This window comes from Myodes glareolus, chromosome 2, assembly GCF_982192425.1.
Source record: "Myodes glareolus chromosome 2, mMyoGla1.1, whole genome shotgun sequence".
NCBI classification, from domain to species: domain Eukaryota; kingdom Metazoa; phylum Chordata; class Mammalia; order Rodentia; family Cricetidae; genus Myodes; species Myodes glareolus.
The window spans coordinates 132,852,453-132,876,982 of record NC_142027.1 but is presented as its reverse complement, the minus strand read 5'-3'; the positions used below and the strand labels follow the sequence as shown (position 1 = coordinate 132,876,982).

Sequence of the window (24,530 nt, the reverse complement as noted above, 5' to 3'; positions counted from 1 at the left end):
TTGCTTCCATACCACCTAGAACAGTGTGACAAGTGCTCTCTCAAAAATCTTTCGCTAATCTTTTCACACATACATAAGGTTTATTTTATGAATGTGAAGTGTTTAGTCTACATGTGTGCCTGTACACCATGCATGTATGAGATTCCCTAGAACTGGAGTTACCAGCAATTTTAAGCTACTATGTGGGCGCTGGGAACTGAGTCTTCTATAAAAGCATCAAGCGCTCTTTACTGTTGAGCCATTTCTCCAGCCCCTCTCAGAAATCTTAACTGAAGGTCTGAACAAACTCTCTTAAATTTTGGACAGTCAGATTTTTTCCCAGCCAGTGAATTAGAATGTAATGCCAGAATCAGGTCCTATCGCCTGTTCCTCAGTTCAGAGCCTCTAATGATGGGCAGCTGAGGTTCAGTGCTAGAGTACTTGCCTGTCTTGCACAGAGCTTTCGTTCCACTAACACTGCAAAAAGAAAGAAAACCCAAGTGTTAACTGGGAACCTCACAATATATAAAACACAACACTGAGTCAAATCCAGCTCCTTAGCTCCTAGAGCTGACTACACCTCCTATGGTATACTCTACCCTCAAGCCAGTGTGATCTGTAATTGAGAATATTTCCACCCTTTCATCTGTAAGTGGGTCTGAATGCCCTGTAGACTTCACGTGGTGCTAAGAGAGGCGCTCATTACAGACTATGTGGGGTGGTTACGCAACAAGAGGTAAGCAGTTTTAGCCTTCAGAGGACATCTGCTATCATCTGTATACATTTTTGGTTCTTAACACTGGAAGTGCAGTGTGACAACATCTCCTGGGTAGTGGTCAGATATCCATTAAACTGCTAATCTAAAAAACTGTAGGAGGTTCCTATTCTGCAGGAAGTTTCTACAATAGGCCCTAAAAGGCCAGGATAAAAGTGAAGATGGCGTCACTAAATACAGAAGCTCCACCTTATCAAACTAAAATGAACTATGTGACCCTCCTAGAAGGTGATGGTACAGCAAAGTTTCCCAAACAGGCCAGTTTCAATGGGCATAAAAACAAAGGTCCTATGTTTCAAACTTTAGAAAAATAATCCACTTTAGCCAGCCTGTCTCCCTGTTCTGTCTCCCTGTTCCCTATCATCTTCCAAGGAAAAGATCATTTTGGTTTGTTTGTTTTTTCCTGTGTTTTTACCTCCTTCAGCCTCTTTCAGCCTAACTGACCTCTGCTTAGCACATGGGGACACTATGAAGTACACATGACTATGGAAGGGCAAATAACACCAATGCAGATCTTTACATTTAAATCCTTTGATAGCATCTTTTGAGGCATGGAACAATTTACAAAAAACAAAAAAAAACCCAAAAAAACAAAAAAACCTTTCTAGTCCAAACATAGACAGTGGTTTTAGGGTAAGGCTAATTAATTGGCTGCTAGTATCTTTGGTAAGGTGTCTAATACCATACTACATATTCTGAATATAGCATTTTATTTCCAAATTGCCCCTAAGAAATAAGGACTATCACAGTCCCCTTTGTATGAGAAAACCATAGATGAGTTTGCCAAATTAAACTTTGTTGGGACAGAACTGGGATGTGTATCCAAGGCTGTTTTCACGATCCTCCTGCCTCCACCTACCTTTTCTCATCTGCTCTGAATGGCTGAGCCCACTGACTAGGACTGAGAAGCCTACTAGACACTCTGCATGTAACATAGCAGGGTGTCATTTACTCAGGCAATGCTTGACTATGGTCACAGGGACCTTGAGTTGTCTCACCTTATCTGGCTTCACTCTGCCCACAACCAAGTACCATCCTTAGCTCCCCTGCCTGCCCCAGCTCTGTGAGGTAGAAGATAGGGGTTCAAGATCTAGACCTTACAACCTCCTCTTTGGCAAGGGCCTTGAATCTTAAGTAAACCCTGGAATTTTATTATTAAGAACAATTAGAATTCATGCCAACACCAATATTTCTTCCACTTATTTAGTTAAACATATTTAGAAGGTTCTTACCAAGGGCCTATTCCCCAATAAAAGATCAGTACTGTTGTCTAGGAAGGTGGAGTAGCTCAGAATCTACCTGTCACATTGGACTGTGGGGTCACCTCTCTGAACATCAATGGAGCTGGAGTTACAGGTGGTTGTGAGTGCTGGGACCCAGTGTTCTTAACCACTGAATTATCTCTGCGTGCAGCACCTTTTATGGCGGTTCTGTGTGGAAAACTCTCAAGGGCTTTACTTCAGCACCAGCACCAGTTGCAGAGGAACCAGAGATGACCTACATTTGGTCTATCTGTCCAACAGGACAGAACATAAGACTTTTAAGCCCCCATTCTTTCTGTTTCCCCATGGAATCCCTACAGTCCAAAGGAAACCTTATGGGATGCCAATCCATCTGTACCAGACTGTCTTTATGCAGCTCCAAGTACATGTTGGTGATACAGTCATTCATTTATTCAGAATTCATTCAGTAAACAACATATGCCAGGTAATATAATCCATTTGCTCCCACAGAAATATGAATACCCTAGCACCCAAGAATAAGCCAGTCTCTCTGATGCTATGACAAAGCCCTGAACTTGGGATCAAAATAAATAAGAGGTTGCAGGTAGGAGGCCCAGAACATACTTAAACTGTAAACTATGTTAGTAATAAATTTACATTTCTGATGTGGGATTTCCCTCTGTATGTTGTGATTACCATTGATTAATAAAGAAACTGCTTTGGACCTATAGCTAGGCAGAACTTAGCAAGGTGGGGAAAACTAAACTGAAAGCTGGGAGGAAGAAGGCAGAGTCAGGGAGAAGCCATGGAGCCACTAGAGACAGAGACAGACATGCTGAAACTTTGCTGGTAGGCCATGACCTCATGGAGATGCACAGACTAATGGAGATGGGTTAAATTAAGATGTAAGAATTAGCAAAGAAGGAGCTAGAGCTCCTGGGCCAGGCAGTGATTTAATTAATACAGTATCTGTGTGGTTATTTGGGGGCTGAGTGGCCACGAACCAGCAAGCGGCCTTCATTACAATACATTTCAAGCTGAGGATATGCCCATGAAAATAACCTAGATATCTGATATTTTCTTAAAAATCAGAAATATTAGCAATACTGCGGGGCAGCACTTCTAAATGACAACATTAGCCTGGCACCTTTATAGGGGCATTTTTACTTACCAGTTTCCACTATTCCCACTTAGCTCACACTCATTTGCTATCTTCTCAGAACGAATCAGGTAGTTTATGATAATCCAGAAGCTCCTTGAGGGTGGAATTCTAATAGGCTTCACACACACTTCAAACTTCTAAAAGCTGCATTGCACTGCACAGCACAGCACAACACTTTTCTGCTAATGGGGACATTTGCAGTCTGCAGGAAGATGAGGACTCTTAATTTGATGAATATTTGTTGCTTGTAGGGAAGTTCTATTATCACCAGACAGTTGACAAGAGTGTAAAAAATGAGCAAAAAAGGAATGAAAAATGGTCAAAGGTTTTAGGTTTCTGTAGTGGTTTGAATGAAAATGGTCCCCATAGGCTCATATATTTGAATGCATGATTCCTAGATGTTGTACTACTTAGGAAGCATTAGGAGGTGTGGTCTTGTTGGAAGAGCTATATCAATGGGGGCAGACTTTGAGGTTTCGAAAGCCCACACTACTTTCAATTTCTCACTCTTCGCCTAAAACTTGTTGGCCAGATGTGAGCTCTGTTCTCAGTACTCCTACAGTACCATCTTTGCTGCCATGAGTCCTCTGAAACTGAAAGCAAGCCCACAATTAAGTGTTTTCTTTTTCCTTTTTTGAGACAGGATTTCTCTGTGTAGCTAGCCCTGGCTGTCCAGTAACTCACTATGTAGACTAGGCTGGCCTCTAACTCAGAGAGATCTGTCTCTTCCAGAATTCTGGGATTTAAGGCGTGTGCCAGCATTACCCAGACTAAATGTTTTCTTTTACAAGTTGCCTCATTAATGATGTCTCTTCACAGCAATAGAACAGTGACTAGGACCACATCTAAGACAGTACCCCCCCACACAACACACAAAAGAGCCTTTGCAGCAGTTGAACAGTAACCAAGAAAACATCTAGAACAGTACTCCTACATCAAAGAACCTCAGGGGTAGAGGCAGTAGTGGCACACGCCTTTAATTCCAGCACTAGGGAGGCAGAGGCAGGTGGATCTCTGTGAGTTTGAGGTCAGCCTGGTCTACAGAGAAAGTTTCAGGACAACTAGGGCTACACAGAGAAATTCTGTCTTGGGGGGGGGGATACTCTTGTGGGTAAAATGATGCTTGTCCAGCGGGAAGCAGGCCCTGAGTTTGAGCCCCAGCAACAGAAACAAGCAAGCCCTTGATCATTTAAAAAAATAAAGGAGTATAGAGAAAACAGTATGTTCTTAGGAAATTAATTTTGTAATCTGCAGATGAAGGACACAAGACCTGGTAGCTTTAAATCCAATGCTGATGAAGGATGCTGACTCAAGCAGTCAGGAGCAGATACACTAAGGAAGCAAGTAACACACGAGAAGACACTGCTGAATGCAATGGACACGATGAAAGTACTGTGGATAGTAACTAAAGGGGGAGGTACCACCTAAGCTGGAGTCTACATGAAAAGACAGCTTTGCAAAAAGGGAAGGAGAAAGTGACCCCAGGAAGAGCTGCTTCTGAGCAACTGCAGACGGACTGCCAGTGCCAGTGCTGAATCTGACGGTTACAACCACTCAGTGACCGTCCCTCAGTCTCCTGAAATACTCTCAGTTCTTTAATTCAAATAAATGAAACAAGGCTGGCCAAGCCTTTAATCAGAGGGCTGTGTGTGTGTGTGTGTGTGTGTGTGTGTACACGTGTGTGTGCATCAGAGGTTCAGATTTTGGTATCATCATTAGTGTTATAGTGCTGAATCTTAGGCTTTACTTGGTGCCACTTCTTCCTCAGGATACAAACCTTATAGAATGATGAAATCCTCAAACTCCTAAGCCCAGCATTAGAAAAATGCAGGAAAAAAGGAACTCTTTTTGTATTTTATATTTATTGCTCCTCGGAGAAATTCTCATTGTTACTACTATCTTTCTCTTTTATATTATGTGTCTCTGTTCAAACTGTTAATCAAACCAAGTAGAGAAAAATGTGAAAATGTAAACAGGAAGCTTCAAATTACATTACTGACATACAATTTATGTATCAAAACTACATACACAGGCATTTAAGCGTTGTTCTTCTGTGGCTTTGGGAGACAATTACTTGATTCCCCATTTCATTTACTCACTTGAGCAGACATGGACTGCAAACAGCTAGTGTGTGACAAGACTGTCTACACCCAGATCTGTCCCTGGGCTCTTCCTCAATTTTCACTGCTCTGCAATCACTTAAGTCATCAGTTTCCCTAAATTAGGGGAGACATCTCAGATGAACACCTTCTTGTCCACTGGGGCATTTCCCCCCAAATACAATGCTAAATTAAGAGATTCTCTCACACTGAGTAGCTACTTCCTTCCCTGGGGCAAACAGTGCCATCCTTTACACACCTTGGGGTCAATAAGCCCCAATCCATCCAGAACACCAACTTCTTAAACTTAAAATCCGCACTGCCTGGTGAGATCCCTTTGGGGATAATAATCCCTGCGTTTAAAAACAAATCTCCCTCCCTTCTTATCCCAAGTTCCCTAATGCTGGGCTGCTTTAGTGTAGGAGCAGTTATAAGTGGGATCCCTTATCCCTTGCTAAGAATGTAAGCATTCGGGTGGGAGCGAGACTGTGGTTGGAATGTAAAACGGATAAAAACAAACAAGCGATCAAACAAACAAAAGAATGTAAGCATTGCTAAAAATTAAGAATGAGACAGTAGCAGCCCCCAAGGACTCTTCCTGAGCCAATGTGCCTGCAGCATACCTCGGTAGCTATTCCCAGTCTGCCCTATTTCAGGTACCTTTGGAAGAAGGGAGAGGCCACCCATCCCCGGAGGCCTCTGTCGGAGAGTATACTTGAGTACACCCGACAGCCACTTGGGATTTGACATGACTTTCCGCACAGCTGGGAAAAGCTGCCGGGCGTGCCTCACCACAAAGCAGCAGAAAGGATCCAGTCAGCAACCATTGCGTCCACGGACCAATGGGAGAATTCTGGGGATTATGTTCTGCCAATAGAGACAAGCGGTGCGGGAGTAGGGGTGGGTTCGGGACAACAGAAGGCAGCATCATCCGCTTCCCACTGAGCTGCACTGGCACCTCCCCAGATGATGACTGCAGTTGGCCAGTTCCTGTTCTCCTAAGACTTCTACCATCTACTCCCCAACAATGACAGACCCCACTATGCTGCCTGGGAGAGTAGCTGGGGATTTAGAGTCCACCGCAGAGAATGATGTGCTACAGAAAGGTAGCTATCAAAGACACCCAAATGCCGGAAAAGATGAAACAGGACTTCACAGGATGTGCTACTCAGCCAGAAATAAAACAGAGAAATAAGAGAAATGGACATCGTAGCCCATATTAAGAAGGTGAGGACCGGGTGTAAGGTGTTTAGCTCCTTCCCTGTGACTCTGCTAGGCAGGTTTGGGGGACAGCAAGGGTTGCTCCTGACCCTTGGAAGTTTCCAGAGGTCAATTTTGTGCACCTCATGGGAAGACCAGACTATAGGCGCCCTAAATTCTTGTTGTTTTATTTCCCATCTACAGTGGAGAAAGCAGCACCTAGCAATGGTTTCCAGGATTAAGAAGGTGTGAGCGAATCCATCTTCCTTCAGAAGGATTCCTTCAACCAGCTTTGTGCCCTGGGAGAACTGCCTGCGTTTCAGGTCTAGCCCCAACGTGATCTTGCCAGCGTGGTGGAGTGTGGAGTCAGCGGTTAGGTAAAGTGGTGGAGGGTGGTTAGGGGCTTGGTAAACGGTGATATGTAGAAAGCTGACAAGTCATCAACTTCTGGTGCTGGGAGAAAAAAGCTGGTAGTCACCCACTTTTAATTCCAGCACTCGGGAGGCAGTCGCGGGCAGATCTCTCTGGGTTCCAGGCCAGCCAGGCTACACAGAGAAAGAAACCTGTCTCGAGAAACAAACAAACAAAAAGCTGGTAGCCTAAGCCATGGGGATGGAAGTGGAGGTTCCAGTGAGAATGAGAAGATGAGAGCTTTCAAATGAAACAAATATAGCAGTGTGTGTGTCTGCTTGCGTGCGTGCGTGCGTGCGTGCGAGAGTGTGTAAATGTGTGGGCTGCATGTACTAGGTGTAGCCAATTTTTGCATCACTCCTGGCACCCTCTCTTACTAGAGTATTGTTGGTTGTTCCCTATACAGCAACTGCAGAAGTCAACACAGGGGCCCCAGCGCCCTTTGAAAAGAGTAAAGAATTATCCCTGCAACTGGTCACTTTGTGGACGAGGCAGCGGGTTAACACCATTGAGATGTTTGTGTGTGGGGGGGAGTATTTAAATTCTAATTAAGGATATAATTTAGCCAGCATCCAATATTTTTATAGTAACAGTAGAATACTTATGTCTTGTTCCCTTAAATTTAAATTTTGGTAGCAGGCTGCTTTGTTATCTGGAAGTCTTGGTAAGTGGTACAGGCATACAGTTAAAGTGTGGGTGATGACTAATGGATCTGAATGGAGTACTGGACCAAAATTTTATCATATGCTTAAATTTGGGGTGTACTGTAAATATACTCAGGATAGCTGAGCACTGTTTACACAGAAGAAAAAAATGATAAAATTTGTTCATGTCACCTGGCCTTGAAGAACACCTATAAAGGTGATTACAATGATAAGTAAATGTCCTTTGGCTGGGAATGTGACTTAACAGGTAGTGTGCTTGCTTAGCATGCATGGAGTCCTGGGTTAGACCTGGCACTTTGTAAACAGAATGTGGTGCACTCTCCTAGGAGCACCTCCCAGCACTCCCAGCTGGGGCAGGCAGGAGAACCACAAGTTCAAGGTTATATGCAATGAGTTTGAGGCCAGCCTGAGATATTGGAGACCCTGTCTCAAGTGGGGTAAGGAGTGGTTTTTAAGGCAACTTTTCTACCTTTAACCTTCTCAGCACCCAGAACTCCCATCTTAGCTCAGATCACAAACACGTCTGCACTGCTGCAGTATACACCGACAACTTGGAACTGTAGAATTTTTTAATTCTAACCTTTCTCTCTTCTATCTTTGTAGGCAGCGGCTTATTCAGGAAGCTAACTCTGATGGTTCAGCAATAAAATTCTAGTCTTGTCTTTTCTTCTTTTTTCTTTTTTTGGTTCCTTTCTCAGGAGTATGACAATAAACAATAAGTACAATAAAATTCTACCTGGTACTGCAACTTGACAAAGAGTAAAAAAAAAATATTGTTTTAACAACACATAAAAGTGTGTGTGGGGGGGTTAAGTACTGACAACAAATTTAAAAAAAAAAAGATTTTTTTGAGGGTCTCTCTATGTAGCCCTGGCTTTCTCTGAGTTCACTATGTAGATGAGGCTGGCCTCAAACTCACAAAAATCCACCTGCTTCAGACCTCCCAAGTGCTGGGATTAAAAGTGTGCACCTCCACATCTGGCTAAAGACTGTATTTTTAATAATGCAAAAAGTGGTACTTACCAAAGGATTAGAGCATATGCGTTTCTAACAGACAAGCAGTAGTGCAACTCATAAACCAGTCTTCTAAGATAAACACTGCTAATCAGGCATTGAAAACCACTCAGCGGAATATCTCCTTAAGCCTTACAGAACACACCACATGGCCAATAAACCACCTCTGATATTTGTTTTCAACTAAAATAAAATAAACAGGAAAACTATGGCTACGGTAACCTTTAATACCACTGCAGAATGGAGGCTGTGGCAGCTGATACTGCGCTGATGATATGTCAGTACCGCTCTTAGCTTCCTTAAACACATCACTGATTCACTGTGGTCATATGCCATGATTTTTACTGACAACTACATGTGCAAATAAGTGCAAGAAAACAATTCCTGATTAGTAGCTAATAAATTCACAGTCAGGAATGACTAGGGCTATTAAACAACCACAGACTGAACGCCAGGATGGCTAACATAGTGACACTGTTGCTTTCTAATAGTTCAATGAACACAAACTTTTGTTTTATGAAAAAACATTATTTAAAATCTTGAATAAAATTGTCTTCAGGTTATGGGGGAGGATGACAAAGACTGCTAAAAATTCAATCCGAGATCAGCCTGGACTACAAGGAAAACACTGTCTCAAAATAGAAAACTAAGGAAATCAATTATAATGTCCTAACTGTAGCTAAGCTGTGACTAGAACACCCAGAGTGGCATGTGGCATACTTACCAAATGTTAAACTGTTGGCCAAACTCTAAATAAAAAGGACAGTATACTCCAACATATAAGCATATAGACTCGGGGACATCGCACCATGCTAAATGCTCTAAATTTTTGCACAAAAGCATTTCAGGCTTAAGTAACCAAACAAAATCAAGCACCACACAAGACAGAACAGTTCACTGTAGGATACTGGTCTCCATACTGCAAAAGCTAATAAACCTAACTTGCTCACTAAATACTTGCAACAAGCACACTAAGATGACAACCAAATACACACTCAGACATCAGTAATCTTCTCTAGAGGAGAGTTACTACAAGTGGACAGTGTGCCCACGAAAGAGTGCACAACCCTTGGCACCTGTGTTGCACATTTACTGAAGCAAGTATGTTTGGTGCTACATAGTATTGCTTTGTAGCTCAGAAGCAGCTGTGCATACAGAAACAAATACAATAAACACATACACTGTAAGTATGTGCAATCCAACATTAACTCAAATACAACCGAGAATTGAAATAACACATAACTATAAAAAAGGAATTTCAAATATGCAGTTGAGAAAAAACCAAGAATATCTGGAAATTGCGTTACTGACCCAGCAGGTCCTTCACCACCAGTATCTTATCTAAAATGACAATCTGTGACAAGGCGAAGAAACAAAACAAAAACACTGAAGCCAGCACACTGTTTTAGAATATGTTATTTAAGTTTAAAATTTGTGGAAAAATTCTTCAAAAAGTAATAAAATAGTGTTAACTTAAAAAAATGTGTCAATTCTTACAGGCTAGACCATAAAAAACCATTTTGTTCTATCACCAAAAATGTATCTTTTTATACACTGATTTTTTTTAAAAAAAATGTGCACTGGTATTTTACCTGCATGTATGTCTGTGTGAGGATGTAGGAATTGGAGTTGCAGACAATTGTGAGCAGACATGTGGTTGCTGGGAATTGAACCTGGGTCTCTGGAAGAGTAGTCAGTGCTCTTAACCACTGAGCCATCTCTCCAGTCCCCATATACTAACTTTTTTTTTTTTAAAAAAAAGAAGCAAGTATAAATACAAAACTAAAGCAGAAAGAAAGAAAGGAGAGAGCACTGAATCAGAAGGTCTCAGTGAATTGAGAAGACACTGAGTTTGGGGAGAAAGAAATATCTAGGACTTGTATTCCGTATACAGAAAGCCTGTATTCTGCATGACACCAGAGCTCACAAAGGACTGGAAATAGTTTGTGGTCCACTGGTTAGAATAAAAAAACCACCACAGAGCACAACACCAAAGTCTCTGTAAGAATCTCTGCAAGTATCCTTGGTAGTGGGAACCAATCAGTCCATGCACAGTGACGTCTGTGAATGCCATGAAAACCTTAGCAAGCACCACAGGCTAAGGACAGCACAATGCCATTTGACTATAGGAAGAATACAGCAAACATCAGCACACAGTAAAACACACAATCTACAATGGCTACACATACAAAGAAGCAGGAAAAGATGAAATAGCCAGAAGAAAAAATAATTGGGGGAAGGTTGCTAGACAGACAGCTCAGTGGTTAAGAGCACATGATGTTCTTACAGAGGACCTGGATTTGGTTCCACCCATGTTGGGCAACTCATAACCCTATATAACTCCAGCTCCTGGGATATGACATCTACTTCTGGCCTCTATACACACAGGATAACATTCCTACATACACATGAACTTAAAAAATTAAAAAAGAGTCTTTAAAAAGAAAAAAAAGAGTATGGCTGGGCAGTGGTGGTAAATGCTTTAATCCCACCACCCAGGAGGCAGAGGCAAGTAAGTGGGTCTCTGTGAGTTCGAGGTCAGCCTGGTCTACAGAGCAAGGACAGCCAGAGCTATAGAGAAACCCTGTCTCAAAAACAAACAAACAAATGAGCATTGCATGTAAGTGAGCAAACCTTCAGTACACACCTGTAATTTCCCAAATCAGGGAACAAAGGTAGGAGGAGCTTAGGCCTATACAATGATACACCACCTTAAATACAAAGCACCACCCAAAAACCGCCTTAAGATAATTCCAGTGCCAGCATTGAACTCCCTCAGAATCACAGGCATCCTGGAGTGGGGACACATTTTTCTACGGTGCCCCATTTTCTGCTCAACATACAGACCAAGCTCGTGTAACCAAGTTACTGATGATTTCCCCCCCACACACACACAGGGTTTCTCAGCCTCCAAGTGCTGGAACTAAAGGCGTGTGACACCACACCCAGCTTACTGGTGATTCTTAAATCACTAAAGTAACCTAAACAAGAACATTAATTAAAAAAAAAAAAAGCTGGAAGGCAAAGGCAGACAGATCTGCATGAGCTCAAGGCTAGCCTGGTCTACAGAGTGAGTTCCAGGGCAGCCAGGGCTACAAAGAGAAACCTTGTCTTGAAAAATAAGCAAAAAATAAAGAGAAAAAGAAAAAAGAAAAGAGAGAGAATATGTAACAAATATGAAGACATAAGAACTAACTCCAGGCTAGAGAGACACCCAGAAGTTAAATCCAAGTGTTGCTCTCCAGAAGATCTAAGTTAAGTTCCCAGCACCCACGTCAAAAGATTCCTCACCACCTGTAGCTCCAATTCCAGGGGATCCTACTCCCTTCTCTGGCCTCTGTAGGCACCTACACTCATAAGTATACACCTTCAAACACACACACATAATTAAATATAATTCTAAAAAAAAAACTCATGTTAAAGGAAAAAGAGTAGGAGAGAAATTTTTCAAAAGAGGAAAAAAAATCAAATACAATTTATTAAATAATTATACTAAATGTAAGTTGATTATTTTCTTCAATTAAAAGATAATAAAGATTGTGCAGTGGCATAAAATGGTTGATGTTGGTAGGACCACAAAGTAGGGGCAAAGACTACCAAATCAGACAACAAGCAAGAGTCAACCATCCAGAAATATTCTGAATATAAAGACAGATACTTTACAGAACTTGGAAAGTTGGAAAAAATAACTGGACAAAATACCAAAAAACATTCTATGAAAACCAAGGGGTGAGCATATAGGCTCACACCTGTAATTCCATCACTTGGGAAGTTGAGACAGAAAACTTCAATGAGTTCAAGGATACACTGGGATGCGCAGTGAATTAGTTCCAGGTCAGTCATTGTGAGTTGCAATACAAGATCATCTCAAAACCAAAAAACTAACCAAGAACAGAGAGAGCCATGTGAAATACCAAAAACAATGGCCCACTTTTAATCCCAACACTCAGGAAGCACACAAAAAAAATCATGAATTCAAGGTCATCCCAGCTACCTAGCACATTTAAGGTCAGCTTTGACTCCAAGGTTGCCTCCAAAACCAAACTACTCACCCCACAGCCTCCTGTCACAAAACAAAACACCCAACCAAGAGAATGAGTCTCTACAGAGCTCACAATTGACTCAATACAAATTGGTTACTATTCATTCATTTGCTGACCATCTCTTGACACTACTTTTAAAATAAGACTCATTTTAATTATTTAATATAAATTTATAATTAAATTTGGATATACTATTTAAATAATATATCCCCAACAATCTTTCAATTCTTAAATCAGTTTGTTATCTGTGGTATAACTGAAATAAACAACCATAACAGCTCTGTCAGGGCCAAGACAGAAGCTGTGATTAATACCTGTGAGAGAGAAACACTGCTGGCCCAGGATTATTTTCCATAAATGGCTCTAAATGAGTCTTATTTCTTCCTGTAGCGTAATTTTCACATGTCATATATTCTGAAATAAGCTACAGCTAAGTATTTGTCACATGGACAGGTAAAATTGCAGACACATGCAATTTACCTTTGTGGTTACCCTAGAGTAGACTTTAGGGAAAGAGGAGCGATGTCCTGTCCCCTTCTCCCAAGACTCCAAAACTACATGCCTAAGCTGAATCAGATGAGCCAAGTTTATTATCTCATACTTTATCACCCACTTAGGATTTAATTTTGTGTCCTTAGATTTGATACAAAAAAAGAGAATACAAGAGTAAGGTGTGTGCCCATCAAAATCCCAGGAAATTCTTCAAAGACCTCGAAAGACCGGTACTCAACTTCATTTGGAAAAGCAAAAAACCCAGGATAGCCAAAACAATCCTGGGCAATAAAAGAACTTTCAGAGGCATCACAATCCCTGACTTCAAACTCTACTACAGAGCTACAGCACTGAAAACAGCCTGGTACTGGCAGAAGAACAGACAAGAGGACCAATGGAACCAAATAGAAGACCCGGATATCAATCCACACATCTTCAAACACCTGATCTTTGATAATGAAGCAAAAAATATCAAATGAAAAAAGAAAGCATATTTAACAAGTGGTGCTGGCATAACCGGATATCAACATGTAAAAAAATGAAAATAGACCCATATCTATCACCATGCACAAAACTCAAGTCCAAATGGATCAAAGGCCTCAACATAAAGTCAGTCACACTGAACCTTACACAAGAGAAAGTAGGAAGTACACTTGAATGCATTGGTAGAGGGAACCACTTCCTAAATAGAACCCCAGCAGCACGACACTGACAGAAACAATAAATGGGACCTCCTGAAATTGGAAAGCTTCTATAAAGCAAAGGGCACGGTCAACAAGACAAAACGGCAGCCTACAGAATGAGAAAGATCTTCACTAACCCCACATCAGACAGAGGTCTGATCTCCAAAATATACAAAGAACTCAAGAAATTGAACACCAAAAGATCACATAATCCAATTAAAAAAAATGGAATACAGACCTAAACAGAGAACTCTCAACAGAGAAATCTAAAATGGCTGACAGACACTTAAGGAAATGTTCAACATCCTTAGTAATCAGAGAAATGCAAATCAGAAAATTCTGAGATTCCATCTTACACCTGTAAGAATGGCCAGGATCAAAGACACTGATGATAACTTATGCTAGAGAGGATGTGGAGAAAAGGGAACACTTCTGCATTGCTGGTGGGAATGCAAGCTGGTACAAACCCTTTGGATGTCACTGTGGCAATTTCTCAGAAAACTAGGAAACAACCTTCCTCAAGACCCAGTATATACCCAAAAGATGTTCAATTGTGCCACAGGGACATGTGCTCAACTATGTTGATAGTGGCTTTGTTTGTCATAACCAGAACCTGGAAACAACCTAAATGCCCCTTGATCGAAGAATGGATAAGAAAAATGTGGGACATTTACACAATGAAGTACTACACAGCAGAAAAAAATAACGACAGCTTGAATTTTGCAGGAAAATGGATAGAACTAGAAAACATTATTTTGAGTGAGGTAACCCAGACACAGAAAGGAAATTATCATATGTACTCATTTATAGGTGGTTTTTAAAAATAAAGCATACAAAAAGCTAGCCTACAATCCACAATCCCAGAGAACTTAAACAACAATACGGACACGAAGAGAGACTTACATAGATCTAATCTACATGGGAAGTAGAAAGTATAAAAAGACAAGATCTCCTGAGTAAACTGGGAGCATGGGGACCATGGGGGAGGGTTCAGGTGGGGAGGGGAGAGACAGGGAGGGGAGCAGAGAAAAATGTAGAGCTCAATAAATATCAATAAAAATATATTTAAAAAAGAGGGGCTGGAGAGATGGCTCAGTGGTTAAGAGCACTGACTGCTTTTCCAGAGGTCCTGAGTTCAATTCCCAGCAACCACATGGTGGTTCACAACCATCTGTAATGAGATCTGGTGCCCTTTTCTGGCACCACGCAGGCTGAATACTGTATACATAATAAATAAATTTTTTTTTAAAAAAAAGGGGGAAAAAAGAGTAAGGTGTGGTGGTACAGACAGACCTATAGTCTCAGCATAAGAAAAGCTGAGTCAGGAGGATCCCATTCCTGGGAGAAGGAGAGAGTAGTTTAGTGGCTCACTCATGTAATCCCACCATGTGAAAGGCTGAGGCAATAAGAATACCCAGAGTCTAGGGCCAGCCTGGGCTAAAGGGCAAGATTAAGGCTAGCCTGAGCTACAGCGTGAGATCCTATTGAAAAACAAACAAACAAATCCCCACAATTCTTATAAGAGGCAAGTGTGGGAAAAGAGCATTCTCTCTTTGGGGGAATGAGGACAGTGAGAAGGAAAACTTTAAAGTGACTGTGTAAAAGACAGAGAAGGCAACAGGACACAACCATGACCTAAGTAAGACTGAGGCCCTGCTAAATTAGTATGGTTTAAGTATACACATGCCACGTCACAGCACTGTTTTAATTTACCCTTTCTGGATAATAATGATCAAACAGGAAAGAAGTATAAGTTAAAAGAGAAAACTTCAGAGTCTTTGAGGTGGCTCAGCAGGTAAAGTGACCTGGATTCAATCCTTGGAAATGAACCCAGTCTACAAAGTTACCCCCAACTTCCATACATACACACGTGTACATTGCTGTACACACACACACACACACACACACACACACACACACACACAGAGAGAGAGAGAGAAACACATATGCCCCACAAAATAATAAAATATAGACAACAAATTTATTTACTTTTTTGATAACAGGTCTCACTATGTAGCTCTGGCTGTCTTAGAACTCACTATCTAGGGCTGGAGAGATGGCTCAGCAGTTAAGAGCACTGGCTGCTCTTCCAGAGGACCCAGATTCAATTCCCAGCACCTACACGGTTGCTCACAGCTCTAACTCCAGTTTCAGAGGATCTGAAACTCACACAGGCATGCATGCAGGGAAAATACAAATGCACATAAAATAAAAATTAAAAAAGAAAAGAAAAAGAACTCACTATCTAGATCTAGCAGGCTGGCCTCACACAGACCCATTTGCCTCTGAGTTCTGGAATTAAAAGCATGCACCACCATTCCTGGCTTTAGAAAACAACTTTTAAAAGAAGACATTTAGAAACAGAAAACAAAAAAACAAAACAAACAAACAAACAAACAAAACCCAGCTAAGTGGTGGTGGAGCACTCAGGAGGCAGAGGCCAGCCGGGTCTACAGAGTAGGTTCCAGGATGGCCAGGGCTATAGAAAGTCCCTGAAACTAGACAAACAACAGTTATTTAATTTAGCACAAGTAATATTTTAAAGTGAAATGGGATTGGAAGACCATATTTATTCAAAAGTCAGATGTAAAGAGGTTGAATTTTATATTCAAGAAATTGAAAACAGTATTACTAAAGATAATACAACCAAACCTAGTGGCAACATAATAAAGACCGAGTGACAGAGGCTAGATGAACACACTAAATATTCCCCAATAAATTTCTGTACAACTCTTAGATAATAGCTAAATAATTTAAAGAAAAATAAACTCTAAGCTTAAACTACAAGGAAAACAAAACAATGCCTTTTCTCTTTCCAAAATCTATTTCTTCCTCCTGTCTTCAAACAAACAACTCTCTCTTTCTCAGAGTGAAAACCAACCCTTTATGGCCCCGCTGGTGCTCCCCTCTCCTTTCTTGGTTTTCTCAAGAGGCCTTTACACCTTCACTGTCCAGCCCGCCTGCAGCCTCACCCCACCACTCTGATCTCAGTAGCACACTTCCACTAATGACTTCCTTTGCGAAGTCAATTGTCTGTTTTTCACCCCCTTGGAATCCAGTTTTTTACGCTCCTGCCCCTAAAACTCCTTTGTACCTTTTCCCTTTCCTAATCACTCTACCTCACACAGGCTTCTCCCTCCTGTTTCTCACAGTTAAGTTTCCCAAGTGTTCTGAGTGTCTTCTATTTTAGCCCTCACTCAGTTAATGACCTTATCTCTCTCTAGCCTTTGGCTCACTGCTGGCTAACTGGGCTTGTGGTACCAGACAGCATTGCTAAAAATGTTTGCACTAACCAAGTCAAAGATAAGAGATTTGTTCTTTACAATTCTTACTTCTAAGACTTCTAAGACTTTTTATGAACATTTCTGAGAAATGGGTTTAAATGTGTGGTTGTTTAGATATCAAAAAAGAGCTATGGATGGCAGGAAAATATTTTCTTTAAAAAACAAAAACAAGGCCTGAAGATTTAATCAAGTTTTGAAGGTAAAGTTATATGACATGGAGGACAAATTAAGACAAATTAAAGTTGAGCACAATACTCAGAATGTCTGTGTAGACAGGTCGAAGAAACAATGGACAAAATTCTATCAAGAATGTCCTATTTAGGTCAAGAGTGAGGTTTAGGTCTGCTGCTAGATGGAGGGAAGTGGGTGTGCCTTCAGACTCTGGGTAAGGAAACAGATAAGAAACTGGTAAAACCTTGCCCTGGCTAATAGAAGAGTGGAAAACTTCCACTGCATTACAGATAGGGAATACAGGGAAAGGACCTTAAATAATTATTACATGAAAATAAATGTAACTTTATTATTTCTCTTCTGCTGTGATCTGCAGGGGTGGACAATGAAACCTGCGAAAGGTCAGGACTTGACCACTCAGACTTGTAAGTCAGTAGCAATTTATAAGTAATTCTACTTTTTTTTTTTGGTGGTTATAATTGTTTAAGGATAATTTACTGTGTCAATAATTATTCTACATTTGCAGCGCTCGGTCTTTTGATCATTATTAGTTCACAAAAGAACTTTTGAAGATATTTTCCTTTACCTGTTCCACATATGAAAATTTAACATTAAACACATAGCACACTTCTCTTTACAAGCTGAATATAAGTGTGGGATATTCATCCAAAAGAGAGCAATGTTTGAATCCCTTTAAATTATGAATATTGGATCTTATTTTGAACGTATATCCTAAAACATGATTTATAACAATACATTCTGTAATATAGATACATTTTAATTTAGATGATCTTATGATTATTATCAATTGTCTGAGTTTTAAAACTAGTTTCATTATTTTTTTTTTCTGGATTTGCTTCTTATATGTGACATTTAGGCTGTGCTACAGCTTGGACAAAAGTCCCCAAAGACCCACATGGTAAGTGCTTTCTCTCCCGTCTAAGGCTTTTTATTATTGTTTTTATTGATCTAGATTGTTTTCTCTGCTCCTCTCCCTTCCTCCCCCTTCCCCTTCTACCTTTTCCTATGATCCCCACGCTTCCAATTTACTCAGGAGATCTTATCTTTTTCTATTTCCCATGTAGATTAGACATTCTACTTCTTTTTATATATCATCATTCCTGATAAAGTGGTCATCTCAAGAGTTTAAATGTTGGTTAGACTCAACAAAAACAAAAAGCATTCCTATCCTGAAGAACTGTTTGGAGCCTACCAGAATCTAACAAATAGCTGTAGAAAACAGAGAGTATTTCTACACAGCATCTCACAGAACCTCTGCAGCCCTGTAGAGGACCCACAGAAGCACTGGTGGTGGTGGGTGCTCAGTGGTTAGTGCCTGATGAAACACACTGCACCTGAGATACAGCTAAGTCACAGGTATCAGAGGTAAAAGTCACTCTCAAACTACATAGATTTCCAAGTCAGTTACTTTTAAAATATTCTTCCACCTCAGGAGTAGTGGTGCAAGGTTCTAATCCCAAATTCTAGAGACAGAGGCAGGTGAACAGTGAGTTCCAGACTCAAAACAAAACATGTTTCTTTTTTTTTTAATTTTGTATGAAATGGTTTGAAGAAACAGGTAAGAACAAAGAAACTTAACCATGGGGCTGGAGAGATGGCTCAGGGATTAAGAGCACTGGCTGCTCTTCCAGAGGTCCTGAGTTCAATTCCCAGAAACCACATGGTGGCTCACAACCATCTGTAATGAGATCTGGTGCCCTCTTCTGGTCTGCAGGCATACATGGAGACTGAACACTGTGTATATAATAAATAAATCTTAAAAAAAAAGTTTACAAAATAAAAAATAAAGAAACAGCGATTTATCAATGTTACTGACGTTACTATCAGACAGAGAGCTGCATGACAGACATCTCACACTACAGTGGCCACCTGCCATCTGTAAAGGAAATGAACACATAAAAATGTCTCCAGTTTCTTTTCCCCTCAAAGACTTCACAATAAAATTGAGAAGTGATTTAAAAACAAATTTAAGGTGTTAACTTTAGCTTAAATCTCATATTACCCAAATTAAATCATATTATAGCACTTTAAGCTATAGGCAAAAAACGTTTAAATAACTCAGTCTACAGCCCTCCATGTTTTACACTATGTTCTGAAAAAGGTACAGCTGCTAAAAAGTGATGATCAGAACAAATACAATAACCGAAATCAGAACTGGCCTCCAGTGGCTCTGGAGATCTTTTTCCTTTTCCTTCTCTGCACACAACCACGGCCACGGACCACCTATCTTAATGACATGCTGCTCTACAATCTGTCTGACTGTAGACAGGACAGACAGAAACATTCTCATCCACCTGCTCAGGAAATTCTACCACCTACCTACTACAGGACGAGAACTCAACAGAGCATAGAAACTTCCCCTTCTGTAAGGTGTAAGTTTATCACCTGTCATCTCTCAGAGAGAACTGTACCAAGCAACTGGAATTTTATCCCAACTCTGGCCAAAAATCACGAGCCTAGGACTGCCATAATCTTAGATCATGAGAAGGCCACTCAGAAAAACTGGCATACAAAGAGGAGGCCAATACAGGAACACAATGACAAAAGACACTGCAAAATGACAGTGGGAGCACAGAAGACAGACTGTTTTTTTTTTTTTTAGTCACTAACCAGATTTTTTTTTAATTAAAGCCTTATTTCACTTCTACACACAACTGCCTAGCAAAAGTCTTCCATCTCTCTCACAAACTTACAAACTCTTTCTGCCTCCTCCCTGAGCTCCTAAACTCTGTATGTTTACAGCTTGTTTGCTTTTCTTTTTCTTTAGGTCTCTCTCTGTGGCCCCTGGCTGTCCTGGAACTAACTGGCTATGTAGACCAGGCTGGCCTCCAGCTCACAGCTCTCTCTGCCTGAGTTATTAGATTGTTAATATCACTGTCAACAGTCTTGACCCTGAGGCCTTTTATAGTTTGTATGGTTTTATGGTTTGTAACTCCTTGGATGAGTTACATTCTTTCAAATTTTTCATTTTGTTTGTATACGGAACGTGTGCACATATGTAAGTATGTGCATCTCAGTACTAGCATTCAAATGGAGCGCAGGTCAATTTTGTGTGACTGGTTCTCTTCTTCCATATATATGTTGCTTTAGTAATGAGCTCAGAAGGACAGACTTGTGAGGCAGTCAGTTTTACCTGCTGAGCCATCTCATCAGCCCTACTGTACACTCTTTTGGGCCATATTTTTTTCCTTTATAATCCTCAAAACATGAGCACACAAAAAATACAAAATAAATCACCATGCTAGTTCTTTGGTAATGAGACTCACTTGAATGTTTCAGGAAGATGGCCTTCTCCCTACAGAAACAGGAAGCCAAGCACAACCAACTATTAGCAGGTTCAAGTGCAATCCCACACAAGGATTGCATTGATTTCAAGAGCCAAGTTGGGGTTTCTCACAGTACTTACACTGAAACAACTACTCATAAGTATACACTGGGCAAGTGTTTCCCTTTAACCTTCAATTTGTGTTTTTGCATGCATTCTTTTACTTCCTCAGTGTGAGTAGAAAGGACAGAAACAGGACCTTGCAGTTAATTCATGATGCAGATCCTTGTGAAACTGGGGTGTAGCTCAGTTGGTAACTACTTGCCTAGCACAAATGAGTAAAACTCTGGGTCTAATCCCAGCACTTGGTGAACCAAAGGCAGCGCATGTGCCTGTACTCACTAAAGAGGAATGGGTAAGATCAGGGGTTCAAAGTCAGTCTTAGCTACGTGAAGAAAATCCAGATGGCCCTATCAACTATTTTAACTTCTTCTGTTAACGGCTTTTATTTCACATTTTAAGAGGGAGTAAGTGTTGCAGGCTTGCCACCCCAGCATCCAGCAGACAGGAAGACAGTGAGTTCAAGGTCAATCTGAAATCATGATGTACTCCAGGTCAATCTGGATGCTACAACGAGATCTTGTCTCAGAAAGACAAAGTATGATGCTCCATACTATAAACACGATGGGACATCAGGAAAGCTAGTAGACAGTAGTCCTCCAGTAGTCCCTTCTCTACCCAACATAAGATAAACTGAAAAGCTGTCGTCACATTAATCACGCAGTATTTATCACTGGGCAGAAGTTATGTGCCAGAGGTGCATTAGGCACCAGAGGACAAAGGTTAGTGTGACATGGTCCTCTCTTGAAAGTTCAGTGAGCGGGCTCAGTTTTTACACAAGAAATGGAAGGGGTGACTGCAGGCAGGACTACAAGTATTAAAAATAAAAAGACCAGCATCAGGAGTGAGCAGAAAATCCTTTACAGCAAATGGAGCCCCCTTGAGTGACACAATTTTCCAGGAAACAAGCACGTACAAGAAAGCAGAACCATATGGCCTTATAGGCAGAGTTTAATTTTTTAAATTTTATTACAAAAAAATTAAGCATGCATAAATCAACCAAATAAAATAACAAACACGTGAGATCACAGCATTTACCAATCTTGTTTTATATGTAACTTACATGTCACATCTTATAAGCCTATTTTTAACTAGTACATTCCTTCTGTACTCTTTCTCAGACAAATGCACAGATCATGGATTTTTTTCCATAAATGTAGAATACAAACGGTCAAACACAATTTTGTTTTCAAAAAATCATTTTTTATGTATCTGTATAATCCAAGAATGACAAAAGATACTGCAAAAGACAGAAAACCCCCAAATTCAGCTTACATATACATGCAGAATACCGCCAACACATCGGTATTTCTGTGAGATGGGTAAAGTGGCAAGAGAACTCTAGGCCTCACACCCAGGACGCTCCACTCAGCCTCCTCAGCATGTTTCTTCCTCTGAAAATAGGGATGATCTCCCCACCTTAGAGACAAGAGGGAAGTGAACTGCTGCATGCTAAACACTGTATGTTTAGTTTTTTGTCCCCTAGTTGGGAAGAATCATAAAACAGGGTAGAAGTCTAACTTCTCCATGCTCTCTCAAGATGCTCTGAACTGTCCGCACCTGAAAACATGCTAGAAAGGAAAGGCTGAGCATCCTGATGGCAAGGCAAATTAACAGAGCTGAGACCTAAGCAAATATTTCAAGAGACTATGTCTTGTAAATGCTCAGCCTTCACGAAGTAGTCTCTCCTTAACCAGTAGTACCTATGGGCGGCAAAGGAAGACACTTCAACTTTCTGTGTTTATAGGCAGGGTTAGCTCAAACTGGGATTCCAAGTATGTGCCACCATGCACTGCAGCTTCCCTATTTCCTGACCATCATGTTATTTTTCAACAAACCTACGGCCTTTTCACAAAATAGTCAAAAAAAAAAAAAAAAAAGCCACAAGAAGGCAACCATAAGGGTTCATGGTGCAGGACCCCTCATCAGCAGCATCACTATCCCGATCAACTTCACTTCCTAATCCATCCTCAGGAGAGCAAACTGTAGCCGTGTGTCCCACACCATTTGCCCCTCACTGTTGGCCCAAACTATCAATTAGTCTGTCCTTTTAAAACACAACTGTAATCAACCAAAACCTAACTTTGCTTTTAGTTACCTCCTCTCTGTTTCTCGGCTACTTTCTTTCTGAGGCTGTATATACATCGCTGAAGTTTGCATTATTAAATTATCTTCAATCACGGTGAATTCCTGACTTACTAAAGCCATTCCTTGTTTTCATATATAACCCGTTTCTTACATGGTCTCCCTACGACGATCATTGTAATTTTGACACTTGACAGTTTGTTCTGTGCTTTGTGAAGGTGCCCACTTAATCCGGACAGGCTGTGAAAAGGGCAATTCTTGTACTTTATATACTTGAAAAGTGAGGAAGAACTCACTTTTCCAATGACCAAACCTTCAACTCTGCTCCTGGGAAAGACCACAGCTCTGTTACAGACCACAAGTGCTTCAAACCACCTCCAGCCTCTCCAGACTGCAGCCAGGCATCCCGCCCCACACCTCCCATCCAACTCTTTTCTTACCCCCAAGCCACTACTTGCTCTCAACTACACCATCTCCACTCGTTACGAATATAATCAACCTCTCTCACTGCAAACACTCCACACCTCTGCACTTCTCACCCCTCATTCCCCCCAAAAACTTGGCACTCCCTCATCAGGACACATTAGTCACCCCAGTAAACTCCAAGCCTGTGTTTCAGTCCCTGAACGTGCTGAAAAGTCCCACAGAAAGGGATTTAACTTGCATACCCTCCATCTCGGTAATCGACCTAGAACAGGAGCACACTTCAAATCCCTCCAGCAGAGTACCAACCCTTACAAAGACTGCCCATGCCCCACTGCTACCAACGACTTCCTTTCCAGAATGTGGTCATCCGAACAGACTCCCCTCCGCGGTGCAAGGCTCTCTCCGCGCAGGGCCTCTGCCCACCGTGGAGGCGGCTGCTCCCCCTACCACCACTAGCAAGTTGTGCCTCTTCCCACCTGTTCTCGCCAGAGTGGGGTACATCTTTACCCGGGCCCGCCTCTGCCCACCCTCTCCAGTCCCTCCGGCCCGCCAACACCCGCGGCAGTCGGTTCGGCCGTGCCGCTCGGATGCCCGCCCCTCCCCCGGGCCCCGAGGACGCCCGCCGCCCGCACCCCGACCCCGCAAGCACCTGCGGCCCGGCCCCCCCAAGCCCGCACTCACCACGAATAGGTCTGCTCCGCCATGGTGCTGCCTCTCTCGGGGCTCCGCGGCTCGCTCGGCCGGCGGCAGAGGGCGCGGCCGGGGGCCCGGCGGCTCGCTCGCACGGCGGACGGGCACTCGGGCTCCGACGGGACTCCGACGGGCCCCGCTCCCTGGGCCCCGGCGCGGGCCGGGCTCCGCGCTCGGCCTCGTCAGCCGCGGCGGCGGCGGCGGCTCCGCTGCGGCTCCAAACCCAACATGGCGGCGGCGGCGGCGGCGCGGAGAACAAGGGCCCGGGGCGAGCGAACGGCAGCTCGGGCCCGCGCTCAATGCGCGCCGGGCCGCGGGAGTGCCGCGCTCGGGCGGCGGCGGCGGCGGCCGGGGGACATGGCCGGCGGCGGCGGCAACGGCTGAGGGGGGCGCTAGGCGGTGAGGCGAGGCCGCTCGGAGCACACCCGCCGAGGGAGGAGGGAACGGGCGGGGGAGAGCCCGGGCCGCGCGTGTCACGTGCCCAAAACACGGTCACGTGACCCTCGCGCCCCGCCCCTCGTGAGCGGCCCATGCGCGGAGCGCTCGGCCGGGCTCGAGGCCACCGTTGGCGGCAGCCGCGTGCTAGGCCCTGGTGCGCGTCGTTCGGCTGCCACTCAACTGTCAGCCTTCCATCAACAGTCCGTTGGCCTGGGTTCTCAACTGCCAGTCAGCTGTCATCGGGTGGGCAAAGCGCTGCGTTCCCTCGTGGGTTTCGGCCAATA

The 24,530-nt window shown here is 42.4% G+C and overlaps 1 protein-coding gene across 1 annotated transcript in view; it reads right to left on the bottom strand.

The window, feature by feature from the left end:
• Nucleotides 1-23,951, bottom strand: part of Sppl3 (signal peptide peptidase like 3) — a 100,101-nt gene extending 76,150 nt beyond the window's left edge. Inside the window, exon 1 of the mRNA XM_085680388.2 lies at nt 23,800-23,951. Within this exon, the coding sequence (XP_085536514.1) occupies nt 23,800-23,822 (23 nt within the window). The 5' untranslated portion in view covers nt 23,823-23,951. The remainder of the gene's footprint in view (nt 1-23,799) is intronic.
• Nucleotides 23,952-24,530: the final 579 nt, after the last annotated feature.